Raw genomic sequence first — 14,627 nt, 5'->3', positions numbered from 1 at the left:
CAGTGGTGCATGGAGGTTTATTAGAACAAAGACCTGTAATTCTTAAACCCTGACAAGCTTAATCCTTGGGTGCTTGACTGCATGAATTATTTAAAACCACAACGAATTCTGGAATGAACAGCCAATGCCAGAAAAACGATTTCAAACTCTGGCCCTCTGCAAGCTGTTGACTGCAACAAGTTGGAACCAGAAAAGGAAAGACTCTGCATGCGTTTTTGCAATAGAAAATAATCATGATCATGCCAGACAGATGCTTACTTCAGTTTACACTCTCAAGATTTCCATAAGAAGTTTTTCCACCAGGAATAAACAAAAACTAACTTTTTTTTCATGAAAGGGTAAAATTGGGTAACATGTGCCTTGAGAAATCAACACGAAACTAACAACCTGGAGGGCTTAGCTCTTAACCAGAGCCCTGAAATGAGGCATGCTCACCCACTTGCAAACGGAAAGTAGCAGTGATGTCAGTTTCTAACACTGATCTCTGGTTCTGTGTTGCTAGGCATTTCAAATATAGCACTGAAGATTATCTAATAATCACATGCATTTTCTGCCATATTCCCATTTTGATGTCAGATGCTTCCCAGGTGACACTGACGTATTACTTGCAAACACATGGGGCCTGGAGCAATGCACCCCTCCCCATCTCCCAATTCTCCAGCCATGGGACCCAGGGCAACTCTGCTTCCTGCCGCTGCTGAGAAGTCTCACACAGCAGGCAGGGAGGGCATGGCAGCCAGGTGGAGCAGAATGCAGCAAGCTGCTGGACCTCTGGGTCTTGCTGCCCAAATGGTGAGTGTGGCAAGGGGAGGTGAGCAATCCCTGAGGCCACCACACTAGGCCCTGTAATCCTCCAGGTGCCGCCCATCCATAGGACAGTTTGGGAGGCCATGGCCTGGTACCCAAAAACGCATGGCCTATGGCCACCACCTGATTCATCCCATGCACAGGATGACTCTGTGCAAATGAAACCATCCACTGAGCATAGCTGGGAGAGCCTCAAGGAATGCAGTTCCCTCCCTTATGAAGCTACTGTGTTATAAAACCACCTATAATTGGTGCTGTCACTGTATCTGAGAGTTGCTAGTTCTCTCAAAAACCTGTTGTTTCCATGGCTCAGGACCTAACCTTCAGAGGTGGCTTCCATGGAGGTAAAAGGTGCCTTAGGAGCCCTCAGGACTGAGCTTTTTGTTATCCCTGAATTCTTGAGGCATATGACGCTAAAATGACACCTACCTGTCCACTGACACCTACCCTTGTCTTTGCCCCTCCAAGCATTTCGGGACAGGCAGTGTGGTCTAGTGCTTAAAACACTTGATGGGGGTCAGGAGACAAAGTTTCTGTTCCCAGCTCTGCCACTGGTGTTTAACCTTGGGATAGGTTACTTCATTGTTATGTGCCTGTTTCCCCAGGCACAATTTGTCTGCCTTGCCCATTTATATTGTAAACTCCATTGGACCAGGGCTGTCTCTCACTATGGCTCCATCTACACAGAGCTCTGCTTAGGGCTGCTGCTGGCAGAGCAATGCAAAGGATTGCAAATGGCTGCTTATTTCCATAGTCATGAAGCTCATGACCATAGCGATGCGAGAGTTCAGTGACAGCAGAAGCAAGTACTGGCACACTGCAGAAGCCATGTGGACATGCCTTTGCCAGCTAAACCCCCCTTCGTCGCCAGTTCTAGGTGTTTCAGGCATAAAGGGACTGGCGACGGTGGGGGGGGGAAGGGGCGGGTTTAGCCAGCAGAGGCATGTCCACACGGCCACTGCAGTGCCAGCACCCCCTTTTGCTGGCACCGAACTCTTGCGTGGCTATGGCAATGAGCTTTGGGACTATGGAAATAATCAGCCATTTGCAATCCTGAGAAGCTCGCTTTGCATAGCTCTGCCAGCAGCAATGCTGAGAAGAGCTCCGTATAGACCCAGCCTATGTGTTTTTATAGTGACTAGCACAACGGGGCCCCAATACTGGTTGGGATGTCTAGGCGCTAACATAATGCAAATTAAATAAATAAATACAGAGAAACGTCAGCAGAATTTTTGTGATTTTATGGATCCACCCCCAACTGTGCTAAGAGTAAATTAACACCTTTACAAGCTCAACCATTTTTCAGAAAACAGGGCTATGTTTGTCGATGGTTTCTGCAAATAACTGCATTGATGGGAGGTTGTGGAATCTCCATCACTGGAGATGTTTAAGAACAGGTCAGATTAATCCATCAGGGATGGCCTAGAGACTCTGTGCAGTGCTTAGTCCTGCTGTGAGGTCAGGGGACTGGACTTGATGACCTCTTGAAGTCCCTACCAGTTCTAGTGGTCTATGTTTCTATGACTCCAGTGGAACTGTATCTGCTTACCTTCATGATAAACCTGACCTTTAGACCTCAGCATGGAGCACTGTTGCTTTTTTATTAAGTAACAAACTGGACAGTTATTAGTCTACCATGCTCTCCCAAGACCAGCAGGGGTTTGGTATGATGCAAAGTGAGAATGTGCATCCAAAGGGAAAAAGAGGTAAACAAACACTTCACATTACTCAACTGCAATCACTTTGGTAAACGGGCTAGCACCAGCTGCAACCACCACAGGAAACCCCATCTATTTCTCAGTGGTCCAAACCAGATATAATTACGGCTGCAGGAAAGGGTCTACGCAGGAAAGCCTGGGAATGTAAAGCCATTATGATATAATAGCAGGTAGGCTGGGAAGAGGCACCCAGAACTTGGCTTCGGAAATGAAAAAGAAAGGTCAGGAAGAGTGGAGGAGGTAGCAAAGTCTACTTTGGAAAATCCATCTCCTTCAGGCACAGGACAAATAGCTCACAAGCAGGTGTGCGTGTGTGCGTGCGCGCGCACACACGCACAAAACAGAACTCCCCCACTTCTGTGGAAAGAAGGTGACAGTCAAAAGATCACTGCTTCTGTTCAGCAGGCTCCAGCTAAGTTCCAAACAAGTGAATAAGCACAAAGCCAGATTTCCAGAAAAACTGGATTCCTGGGACAAAGAGGCATTCTACTATCAAACTCTGCCCAAGGAATTGCAACATTGTTGAGGTCTTGCTTATCATTTTATTGATATCCATTCAACAATGACAAAAGAAAACTCATGGGTCTGCTCCAACTCCCACTGAAGTTGCTGGGAGACTTTCCAGTGAATCCAGGGGGAACTGGATCATGCCTTTGATACTTAACTAACTTGGTTCATAAAAGGCACTGACTGTACTAGTTTTTTAAACTGGATTTTCATTAAAATTTAGAAAATTTAAAATGCAAGGTCAAATTGTCTTGTAGCTACATTCTCATTAAAGGTTACCTTACATAGCTATATAAAGCCATATACTGGAGTTCAAAAGATTCTATTACTTTAAATTCAAACCTCGCCTTACATTTTCAGAATGTCATACTAGGCTTTACAGGTTGACCTTCTCTTTTCTGGCACCCTCACGAACTGACTAGGCAATGGGAGGTCAATATTTTCTAGCACATTACTAACAATTCCACTGTTTACTAGGCTTCTAGAAAACATTTAATGGTAAATTACAGCTAAATTACAGCATGGAACATTGAGAGCCAGGACTGGTGACTGTCAACAAATTGTATGCAACCAGGGGAAACTTGGCCACACCCATGGTAAGTGGTCATCTGGCTAACTAAAATCATGCTGGATTATGGAGTTTGCTGGATGAGAGAGTTCTGAATAAGAGAGGTTCAACCTGTAGTAGCAAAACTCCTCTTAATTTTATTGGTATTCTTTTGGCTCATTTCCCACTCTGTACTAACCACCTACATGGGTCTCAGGTCCAAATATGGAGGCATCCATGATAAGTAAAAACATTTCTGAAGATTTCGGATTACATTATTCACCCCTAGCACCAGAGAGAATGAGTGCCAAGTGGGATGAGAACTAAAACTCCTGGCCCCTAATCCCAGGGAAAGGAGAAGACCACTCTTCTCGATGAGAATGAGATAAATGCTACTTCTACATCAGTGATCAACATTATGCATAAAGGTTGGATCTTCACCTGTCAGTTGGATAATCTCATCTCTCATGCACCTTGTGGAGGTTGTGTTTTATGATGCTCATGATGACGCTTAAGACAACTGTTACTATGAAGTTCCTCACCTTCCACTGTCAGCTCCACCGTCACCTGGCGAACTCCACCATCATTTGCAGCCTCACACGTGTATTTACCACCATCTTCTTCTTGCACACTTTTGATCACTAAACTGAAAATCCCTCGAATGCTGCGGTCCACGATATAATACTCTCCCTCTGTGATGGGAAGGCCATTTCTGTACCATGTGATCTGAGGTTCTGGATAGCCCCTGACCTGGAAAGATGGGTTGGGAAGAGGAGGGGAAGAAGACAAACATAATAAATGATTTTATCAGTAAGAAATGCAGGACACTGAGCAACATTGTGGAAAGTTCTTGAAGCAGTGACTGTTAAATACATAAAAAACTTTGCAAGCCAAATGGCAGAACCTCATGAAACACAGAAATGGACTGGACATATCCAACCATTAAACTCATAATACTACACAGGCAGACACCTAAGGTGTGAAAGTTTTTCATTAGAATGATTTGCCTGCAGCAAACTCACGCATAAGGAATTCTGAGGACCAGGTCCAAGTATACAGAAATTCAAAGACTGAGCAAATTCAGTACATTAAAGTATTCAAAGTTTTTAGGCCAAATTTTTCTAACATCATTGCCTGCAGTTGGGCTGCTACTGAAGACATTTATGCACTGTAAGAAAGGACCTGATTTTCAAGTGTGCTGAGCTCGTATTGACACCAATGGGAACTATGAGTACTCAGCCCCCGGGCAACTAATCCCCTTTTATTTAGATGCCCCAGAAGAGAAATTAAGGACCCACATTTGAAAATGTGCCTTAACAGCCATTCAGATGCTTTGGTGGTCAGAGCCCCAGAAGGATGAGATACTTTTTCCCCTGGACTCAGTCTATTTGTGGGTGAGCACGGGCATGCAAAATTCACTGCAAAGTGACAGTAGCCTTAAGTTCACTGAAGTAAACGGTCATGTTAATTTATTGCTAGGAAAGGAGAGGATGAGGTTAGCTCATCATTTGCTGCTTCTGGTAATACTGATGGCTTCACATTTTGAACCAGATTATCTCATGGCCTAAACTGGCATAGCACCATTTACTTCAATGAAGTCATTTGCATCAGCTGAGGTTGTGACCTTGTAACTCATAGGAGCAGGGAATAAAACAGACCTGCTGTTGATTTCCTCACAGAATTAACTGTTCTTGCAAAAGTTCTTTCCATACTTCAGAAGGGCCACTCCCTCAGGGATGCCTTGGTATGTGTTAAGTCACACTAGTGCAGCCAGAAAAAGTAACTTTGGCTACAACATTTTTACCCTCCTCCCCTAATCTCCAACTGATGATTTAATTCCCATTTCCTTGATCTAACATACTCCCTTAAACTCTTAAAATAACTGAAGGGATCAAGCTGAAATGCCTCAGACTGGCCTCCATCTCCCACTAAGGAGGAGGAATGCTGCAGTCTCCTCTATTTTATAGAAGCTGGGCTTCCGAGCAAGTTGCCATTTCAGCCTGCAGCCCAGCAAAATTGAGGTGCTCTATCTTTAGTTGCATAAAATGTAGTTAATCCAGATTCTGCCAACATTTCATTCCCTGTCTTGATTCATCTTACTGTTTCCTTTCCTTGTACTAGTCTCTCTCTCTCTCTTTTACTTTCAGTTATCAGCAGACCCACCTTACCGATTCTTTTGTCCTCTTCTTTCAAAACCAGTCCTTTCATTTATTAAAAGGTCCTGTGAGATTGCATCAAAAGCCTTATTGAGGTTAACATATATTACATCTATCATTTCTCCCCTATCCACAAGCCTTGTTACTTTGTCAAAGAAAGCTGTCAGGTGGGTTTTAGGGATTTGGTCTTGACAAATCTATACTGTTACTTATCACCTTATTACCTTTAGGTGTTTGCAAATTCCTTAATTATTAGCTCCACTGCTTCAGGAGGTTCTGGAATCTCCATCGCTGGAGATTTTTAAGAGCAGATTAGACAAACATCTATCAGGGATGGTCTAAATAGGGACCTCAAACTCACCATTTAACAGATCTCATTCACTGGAATAATCTTCCTGAGATTTAGGCCATGTACATTTACAGATTTATGGCAAAATACACGTAAGAGCACTCACCTAGCTAGATTATGCCGATGTAAGAGAGCTATCCCATCAGAAATATAAAACCAGATCAATAAGTACCTCCCACCATACAAGTGCCGACATAACTGTCAGTGAAGGCACAGCCTTAGTCTACATATTTGCTTTTATTTGTCATCCTATTCCCAACTCCAACCTCGGTCTCAGTAGATTGATCATTCCTATCAAATGCTTCAGTTATGGATAGGCGTACCTCATCAGTACCATCTGGCTGAGATACATCTAAATATTTTTTTAAAAGTTTCTTCCAGGTGTGTTTATTGTGTACATCATATCTGTAAGTTTTTAGCCACATGCATGTCTAGGAAGTTGTGAAAATTCCATTCTAAAAATTAAAATGCAGGCTGATTGACAAGCAATTTCCCTTTGATGGGTTAAGTCATGCCTCCCACTAGCTCAATTTCTTTTTTCATTCTTTAATATTAAGGCTTGAAAATGAAATGAAGGGAGAGGAAATGTTTGCAGCACTGCTCTATTGAAAGGATTTATTTCAGGTTTGGGTTTGGAATGTGTTTCAAACCAAGCCAGACCCACTCTGAAAGACACAGTCTTGCCATAATAGTGTCAGGGATCCTTAAATGAATCACTGGTTACTGGGTTTTATGCAGATGGACCAATTCCAGAACTGCAGCGGGTTTTATATTCCTCTCCTAACCTTTCCAGAGATCAGTGAAAACATCTGCCTTGAATAATGCATCCACAGCAAGGAGAAATCTATCTGCTTATCTACTGCCCTACAGCAGAGGGCCATAGCCTTTATTTACTGCCTTGTCCTTTCTCTGTATGAATACCCCAATTCTGACAAGATCCTAGCCTTTCACTCCATCCTCTCCAAAATTATTGAAGCTCTTTTGAATAGTACTGTACAGGTTTGAGCTTTTGGCTATGCACATCAACTGCTGAATCTTCCTGAAAAATCCCTTTTAACATAAACATGTATGTCAAAGCACTAAGACAAAGACCTTAGAAAGAACTGGATACAGTTCTGCGTCTTGCTCTGGGTGGAAAGCTCCTAGGAAAAACAATATACCACTCACTGAAGCTGTGCATTCAAGAGACAGTATCATGTCAAATGGCTGCACCAGTGATTCTTATTCAGGTTGAACCTCACTAGTCCAGCACCCTCAGAACCTGACTGGTACCAAACAAGAGAATTTGCCAGCTCACAGGAGGTCAATATTATCCGCCTGCGTTACCAATACTTCCACTGCTTACTGGGCTCTTAGAAGACATTCAGAGGTAAATTACAGCTAAATAACAGCAGAGAACACTGAGAGCCAAGGCTGGTGGCGACAAACAAACTTTGTGGGACTGTGGGGAAACTTGGCCACACCCATGATAAGTGGACATCCAGATAACTAAAATCATGCCACATTACGGATGTTGCCAGACAAGAGAGTGCCAGACTAGAGGAGGTTCAAACTGAATTCTCTCAGGCCGTTTCTACACAGGCCACTTCCTTCAGAAGTGGCATGCTAATACACGGAGGGAAAGATGCTAATGAGGTGCAGATGCAAATTCCCAGTGCCTCATTAATATAACATCACGTGATTTGGAGTTTGGAAGACTGGTCTTCTGGACTCCAAAATGCTGTGTAGAAATGTGGCCCCCAGGGGGGCTTCCAGAAGGGCGTACTTCTTCTGGAGGCCCCTTCTTTCCAAAAGTTTTTGGGAAGAAAGGGCCTCCGGAAGAAGGACTTCCTTCTGGAAGCCCGCCCCCACCCCCGGGAGCTGCGCTTCTACACAGCATTTTGGAGTCCGGAAGACCATTCTTCCGGACTCCAAATCTCATGATGTTATGCTAATGAGGCACTGGTAATTTGCATCTGCGCCTCATTAGCATCTTCCGCTCCGTGTATTAGCATGCCACTTCCAAAGGAAGTGGCCTGTGTAGAAATGGCCTCATTGGTTCATCTCAGGAAGGCAAAGTGGCCATTTACTTGACTGCTCCAAATTAGGGCCATGATTTTCTAACACACAACAATGGTTTACACTCAAAACCCAGCACTTTGCTCTCTAAGTTATGCCACAATGTCAATGGCAGACCATGGTGGGCTGAAGCACAAGCACAGGTTATGCTTTGATGTTCACAGAGTCAAATCCTCCTTAGATATCAGTGCCTCCACTGAGGTTAATGGTAACTGCAAGAACCAAGCACAGTCCCCTAAAAGTCCCACCTAACAGTTACAACTCAAAATATACTGAAATATGTTTCAGTGAGGTGCATTGCACTGCTGAGTTACATGTAATTTGTTTCAAATATCTTCTTTGTAACTATACACAAAATTAAATATTGCAATATCTTACTCAGTCCAATACTGGCTGAAGTGTCCGAGGCTTGAAGTTTTGACTGAAGTTTGTGTGTGTGCGTACGCTTGTGTGTAATAATGCCAGTCTCGGTCACAACATACAGCATGATAAGGTCAGGAAAGAGGTGACTGCTAAGAAGTCTGTCTTGGATTGCAAAAACCAAAGTACATGGTAACACACATATACAAAATCAAAATTCAGACACATGCTGGACTGTCACCAGAAAACAGCTACAACAAACCAAACAGACCACTCACATCCCCAAAATGATGGCCTTAAAGAACTGACCCATGCACAAAAATGTAGAATACAGCCATTTTAAATTACTTTTGTCCTGCAGAGGAGTTCATTCACTGCAGTGTGAATTGAATTGAATGACAAAGAACTCCTATAAAAAGACAATCCTTTCTCTGCAGAAATGGAGCAATTTTAAAAGGTTCAAAGCTGGAACAATACACAGTGTTAAGTTGTGCTGTAGTAAATGCACACCTACTTTGTTTCTCATCATTTCTTTCTGAACAGCCACAATAGGTGTCAAGCCCACAGTGTATAAACTGCTCAGCCGAAGAAAAATCTGAATTACTCAGTCTATGTAAAGTAAGAGCTGAAAGTAGTCATACTTCAGAGAAAAAAAAAAAAGAAAAATCAGTAACAGAGTACAGCTTGAAACTGCAGAACTGGAATTCATATGCAAACTTGATACCATCAGACTGGGTCTGATTAAAGACTTGAGTGGCTAGGTCATGACCAAAAGTTATTCCTCACCCCATTTGGGGCATTCTCACGTTGCGTTGTTCGAATATATGTCTGTATGGCTGTAAACAGTGTTTCACGCAATAAGCAAGCTCCGTGAGAAATATTCACGGTCCAGCTTCTGTCCTGTGTGTTGTTTCCATGCAAACCAAGAGCTTCTGGGAGTTGTAGCTCCCAAAGGGCTGTCAGAATGAAAGACTACAACAAAGAATTTGGTATAAGGCAGCAAGGATAAAAATAAGTCCCCGCCTTTCACAACTGTAACCCCAGAGGCACTGAGACCACTGTCTTGGGAGAGTGAAGTCTCTGCTCTACAGTGCATCAGCTGACTTTTAGCTCATGTGGTAGAACATGTGGCTTTAGCCCTGAAGGTCACATGTTCATTCCTTTGTGCCAACAATGCAGGTCCAGCCGCCTTATACAAGAATCACGCTGCTCACGATAGATTTTTCCAGTGAGAATATGGGAAAGTTATGGACAACACCTACAGATGTTAAGCTAGAAGGAAATCTAAGACACAGGATCCCAGTGAAAAGTAATTTATTCACATCATGGAAGGCTGCCTTAGTTACCCATCTCTAAGGATAAACAGTTGTTACACAGGTTGAACGTCTCTAGTCCGGCACCATTGGGACCTGCCTGGTGCCAAACCAGAGAACTTGCTGAATCATGGGAGATCAGTATTGTCGAGCTGCATTACCATCACTTCCACTGCTTACTGGGCTCTTAGAACATGTTTAGGGGTAAACTACAGTATAAAAAGGGGCCCCCCAGTACAAAAAGGATGCGGATTTGCTAGAGCAGGTTCAGTGAAGGGCAACAAAAATGATTAAGGGTCTGGAGCACAAGACCTATGAGGATACGCTGAGGATCTCGGCTTGTGTAGTTTACAGAAGAGAAGACTTAGAGGTGATTTAATAGCAGCCTTCAACTTCCTGAAGGGGAGCTCTAAAGAGGAGGGTGAGAAATTGTTCTCAGTGGTGTCAGATGGCAGAACAAGGAGTAATGGTCAGAAGTTGAAGAGGGAAAGGTGTAGGTTAGATATTAGGAAAAACTTCTTCACCAGGCGGGTGGTGAAGCATTGGAATGCGTTGCCAAGAGAGGTGGTGGATTCTCCATCTCTTGAGGTTTTTAAGTCCCAGCTGGACAATGTCCTGGCTGGGATGACTTAGTAGGGGTTGATCCTGCTTTATGCAGGGGGCTGGACTAGATGACCTCCTGAAGTCCCTTCCAGCCCTATGATTCTGTGATTCTGTAAGTCATAGCACAGAACACTGGTAGAAATAAACAAATTTTATAGAACTGTGAGAAACTTGGCCACGCCCAGGACAAATGGCCATCCAGCTAATTAAAATCATGCCAGACCACAGATGTTGCCAGACAAGAGAGTGCTGGACTAGAGAGTTTCAGCCTGTACTTTGTTTTGTTTGATTCTTAAATTGCCACAAAAAGGTGAGAGGTTAGGCCAGAAGAACTACTGAAATGAACAACCGAATATTAGTGTTTTCTTTAAATCATATTCAATAAATATGAAATCCAGTGTAACCACACCCTTGCAAAGAAAAGTAAAAACGCAATTAAACAGCACTGTAAAGCCTGTATATTCAATAGCAGAGTAAGAAGATAAGAAACTTAAGCAAGGCAAGTTGTAGATCAGTGAGGTAGAAATCACATACAACAACAGTGATGGGCACCTTACGGGATTCTAAAGATAACTAAACAGATGCTCTCTGACAGCACCTCAAAGTAATCTGGGCAGATAGAAGGCAAGTATCTATTCATTTGCATTCCCTGTCAGTTCTGACCACCGCTTTATTTCAGCTTCCTTGCAATCTGTCCAAACGGATGGCAGTTCTCTTCCTTTTATCCAAGCTCCTTGTCAATTTCACCAGTTTCGCTATCTTTAGTAGTAAACCGAAGTCGCGCCAGATTACTCGTCTCACACAGGATGTTATTTAATGGATTCTGACACTGCAAAAAAGCAAAGCACCACTTCAGAAATCTAAAGCAGCATTTTCAAACTGCCCGCTCTTATGCTACCGTTGCCTTCCAAACCTAGGCCCAGCCCTTAAACAGCAGGCATGCTGGTTGAATTCATGCACCTCTGTTCCCTCAGATGAAGGTAAGCCTCAAAAAACAAACCAGAGATGTCCATTTACTAGCTTTCTGACAGCTTGCCTACTTCCTATGTTGAAATGAATGCTGGAGCAGGGATTTAGTGTTTGGAAGGAACAGAGCATTTCACATAAACTGGCACAGAGAACTCCCAGAATTCACTTCCAGTAAAAGACTGAACTGATGGGGACTGCTACTCTAAATCAGACACACTATAATGCTAAGTATCAGAGAGGTAGCAGAGTTAGTCTGTATCTTCAAAAACAACAAGTAGTCCTGTGGCATCTTATAGACTAACAGATAACTCAGAGCACAAGCTTTTGTGGGCAAAGACCTGCTTTGTAATAATGCTAAAAAGCCAAAAGCCAAGACCGGTTTTTGCCTTTATCATTACTTCCCTCTCCCGCCCCTGCTCCATCTCCACCCCACCCCAACTCCACCTGTTCCCCCAACCTCTGCTCTGCCTCTTCCCTTGAGTGCACAGCATCCCAGCTCTTCCCCCTCTCTCCTGGAGTGTCCCAAATACAGCACAACAGTCACCAGGAGGTGGGAAGGGCAGGAGCTGGTCAGTGGAGCTACCAGCTGGCAAGAGGCACTGGGAGAGGCAAAAGGACAGCTTGGCTGTTGAGCACCCACTAATTTTTTCCTATGGGAACTCCATCACCAGAGGGCAACCACAAAGTCAGTGTCTAAGACCACAACCCTCCAGAAGCTATGAACAATAAAGACTTATTAGACATATTTGATTAGGCAAATCTGCACAGATTGTAACCAACACCCAGTTGTTGCCCATGAGGACAAGTCAGAGGAGGGTCACCAGTGGGATCCTGACAAGACCAGCAGCCTCACGATCACCCTGGGCCTGGGCCCAGTCAGCCACGATGCCTCCTTGAAGGTTGGGGAGGGTTCCTCAGATGAGTGCCCCATTTGTCACAGACCCCAGGGCGCGGAGGGCAGACACAAATGGGGCAGGGTGTGAGCGTTGCTTGGCCTGCTCTGGCAGGAAGCCACGCTGCAGTACCAGCACGTGGAACCAGGTGCAGCAGTCGCATGCGCCACCCGGACCCAGCAGAGGCATGGGTAACATTCTGCTGCCATGCTCATGGGAGGCCAGACAGCCGTCAGGCCCCATGAGGAGGTAAGAAGAGCGGAGGGGGGCCCTCCCAGAACCTGCCATGGCTGGAAGCAGGCTCGCCACAAGAGTGCCAGCATGACCCACGGCATCTCATGGGGTCCTGCACCCAGCACATGGGCATGCCTGCCCACAAGTGCCACCACCCACTCACACAGGCAGTGGTGTGAGCCACAGGTGCGTGATGGGCACCGTGGTGGGTCAGGCTGCAACCGGCTCTCCCACTACCCACGAGGGGACCACTCGGTGGCCAGATACCACCCCCCAGCCAGCTACTCTGTTGTCTGGGGCTGAGAAGGGGGCGGCAGCAGCCAGCATGGTCCCATAGGCACCTCAGAAGTCCCTGTGCAAGAGAGCCCACTGTGAAGGCCACACACGCCTTTGCTCCCAGGACATCAGCGTCCCTTGGCCCAGGGAGTGCTGGTCACTGATCACAGTCAGGGGCACAGCCTCAGGAGATGTGTTGCATGAATAACTGTCTCTCCTTCCTTGTGTTTTGTACAGCCAGACCAGCAGTGACCGAGGGCTGGGCCACCCCCACATCGTCGTCACACTGCCCCCAGGAGCCGGAGGAAGAGGTTGTGGGTATACAAGGACATCATGTGGCGGTCCTAAAAGGCACTCAACAAATGCTCACATACCACAGCTGCCCACTGCTGCCTCGGCAGCCCTATGCCTGCCTGTCTTCCTACAAGATGCCCTGGAGCCCTGCCTGCTCCCCTGGGTGATGGCCATGCCACCTCCACCTGCCCCCCACCAACCCAGCCCCTGCCCCAGCCCCTCCTTGTCCTTACTTCCCCATTGTCCCAGGGTTTGTGGCCCCCTTCCCCAGACCCCCCCATCACCAAGTTCATAGGTCCCCCATCCCATGTCCAAGCCTCCACATCACCAAGTCCAGAGGGCCCCACCACCACTTCACAGTCCTAGTCACCTTCCCCTGCCCCCAACTTTTTTGTAAATAGTTAAAAATACACCAGCTTATTGTTTACCACACAAACAAGTGCCTTTGTTATTCCGGGATTGGGGAGGGGTGAAGGGCAGAAGGAGGGGTCATGGTGGGGACAGCATAGGGCTGTGGGCCCAAGGCTCTGGGGAAGGTTACTGTGGTCCCTGGGAGAAAAACTTTCCCTCAGGGCCTCCTGGATCCACACCCCATCCCAATGCACTGAGTGGATGGCAGCTGTGCTCGGTTGCTCCTAGGCTTGCCCCTCTTGGCTGGCAGCCACCCCCTGTCCCAGGAGGAAGGCTTTCCCCTTCCCCTCCATGATGTTATACAGGATAGAACAAGCTCCCACAATCTTGCACTTTCCAGCACTGAGGCAGGTCACCAGGAACCTGAACAGTGTCTTGAGGCAGCTGAAGGCATATCCAGCCTGCATCCTGGCACAATTCAGGTGCTCATTGAATTGTTTCCTGCTGTGGTTCTGTTGTCCAGTATATGGCTTCATCAGCCACAGCATGAGGGGACAGGCTGCATCCACCACAATGCACACTGGCATCTGCACATTCCCAACCACCAGCTCATGGTGGGGGGACAAAAGTTCCCGTTGCCAGCTTCCAACCCAGACTGTCTGGTCACTCTTTGGCAGGACAGTAGATTGCTCTTTTGATGCATTTTGGTGTCCGGATGTGGTCTGTCGACAGAGGTTTCGTCATAAGATCTCTTCTGACCTCCCACCACGAGCCCCAGATAGAAAGCACTGCACAGCTCTAGTCTAGAAGTAATAAGGTCAATACCCTGGACAGGATACAGGGAAGGAGTCCAGTTTCTTGTTAGGTGGGAGAATGTGGTTCTTGCCACAGCTGCTATTCGCAAGACTGGTTTTACAGATCAGTCATGTAAGGCTTATATTGTGGTCCACTTTGACAAACAAAGAGCAGATGTTCTTGGTAGAGGGGGTGGACATGACAAATTGTTATGGCTCCTTCTGAAATGTTAATGCCAAAATAACATGGAATCCAGTTATTTTTTTGTTTGTTTGTTTGTTTTAATTTGCTTCTGGATTTGGAACCTGACAAGCCAAGAGGAAACCTGAAAAAACTCAAGATGCTTGGTATCTTAGCTGTGGTATTTGCTACACTTTTTTCAAATAAGAGGATTTAT

The 14,627-nt window shown here is 45.5% G+C and overlaps 1 protein-coding gene across 3 annotated transcripts in view; it reads right to left on the bottom strand.

The window, feature by feature from the left end:
- MYLK (myosin light chain kinase) overlaps positions 1-14,627 on the bottom strand; it is a 309,641-nt gene that overhangs the window by 168,413 nt on the left and 126,601 nt on the right. For all 3 annotated transcript variants that reach the window (XM_075000996.1, XM_075000995.1, XM_075000997.1), the window contains exon 3: positions 4,122-4,329. In XM_075000996.1, the coding sequence (XP_074857097.1) occupies positions 4,122-4,329 (208 nt within the window). The remainder of the gene's footprint in view (positions 1-4,121; positions 4,330-14,627) is intronic.

Source organism: Carettochelys insculpta, chromosome 8 (genome assembly GCF_033958435.1).
Source record: "Carettochelys insculpta isolate YL-2023 chromosome 8, ASM3395843v1, whole genome shotgun sequence".
NCBI lineage: Eukaryota > Metazoa > Chordata > Testudines > Carettochelyidae > Carettochelys > Carettochelys insculpta.
This window is presented reverse-complemented; position numbering and strand designations above follow the sequence as displayed.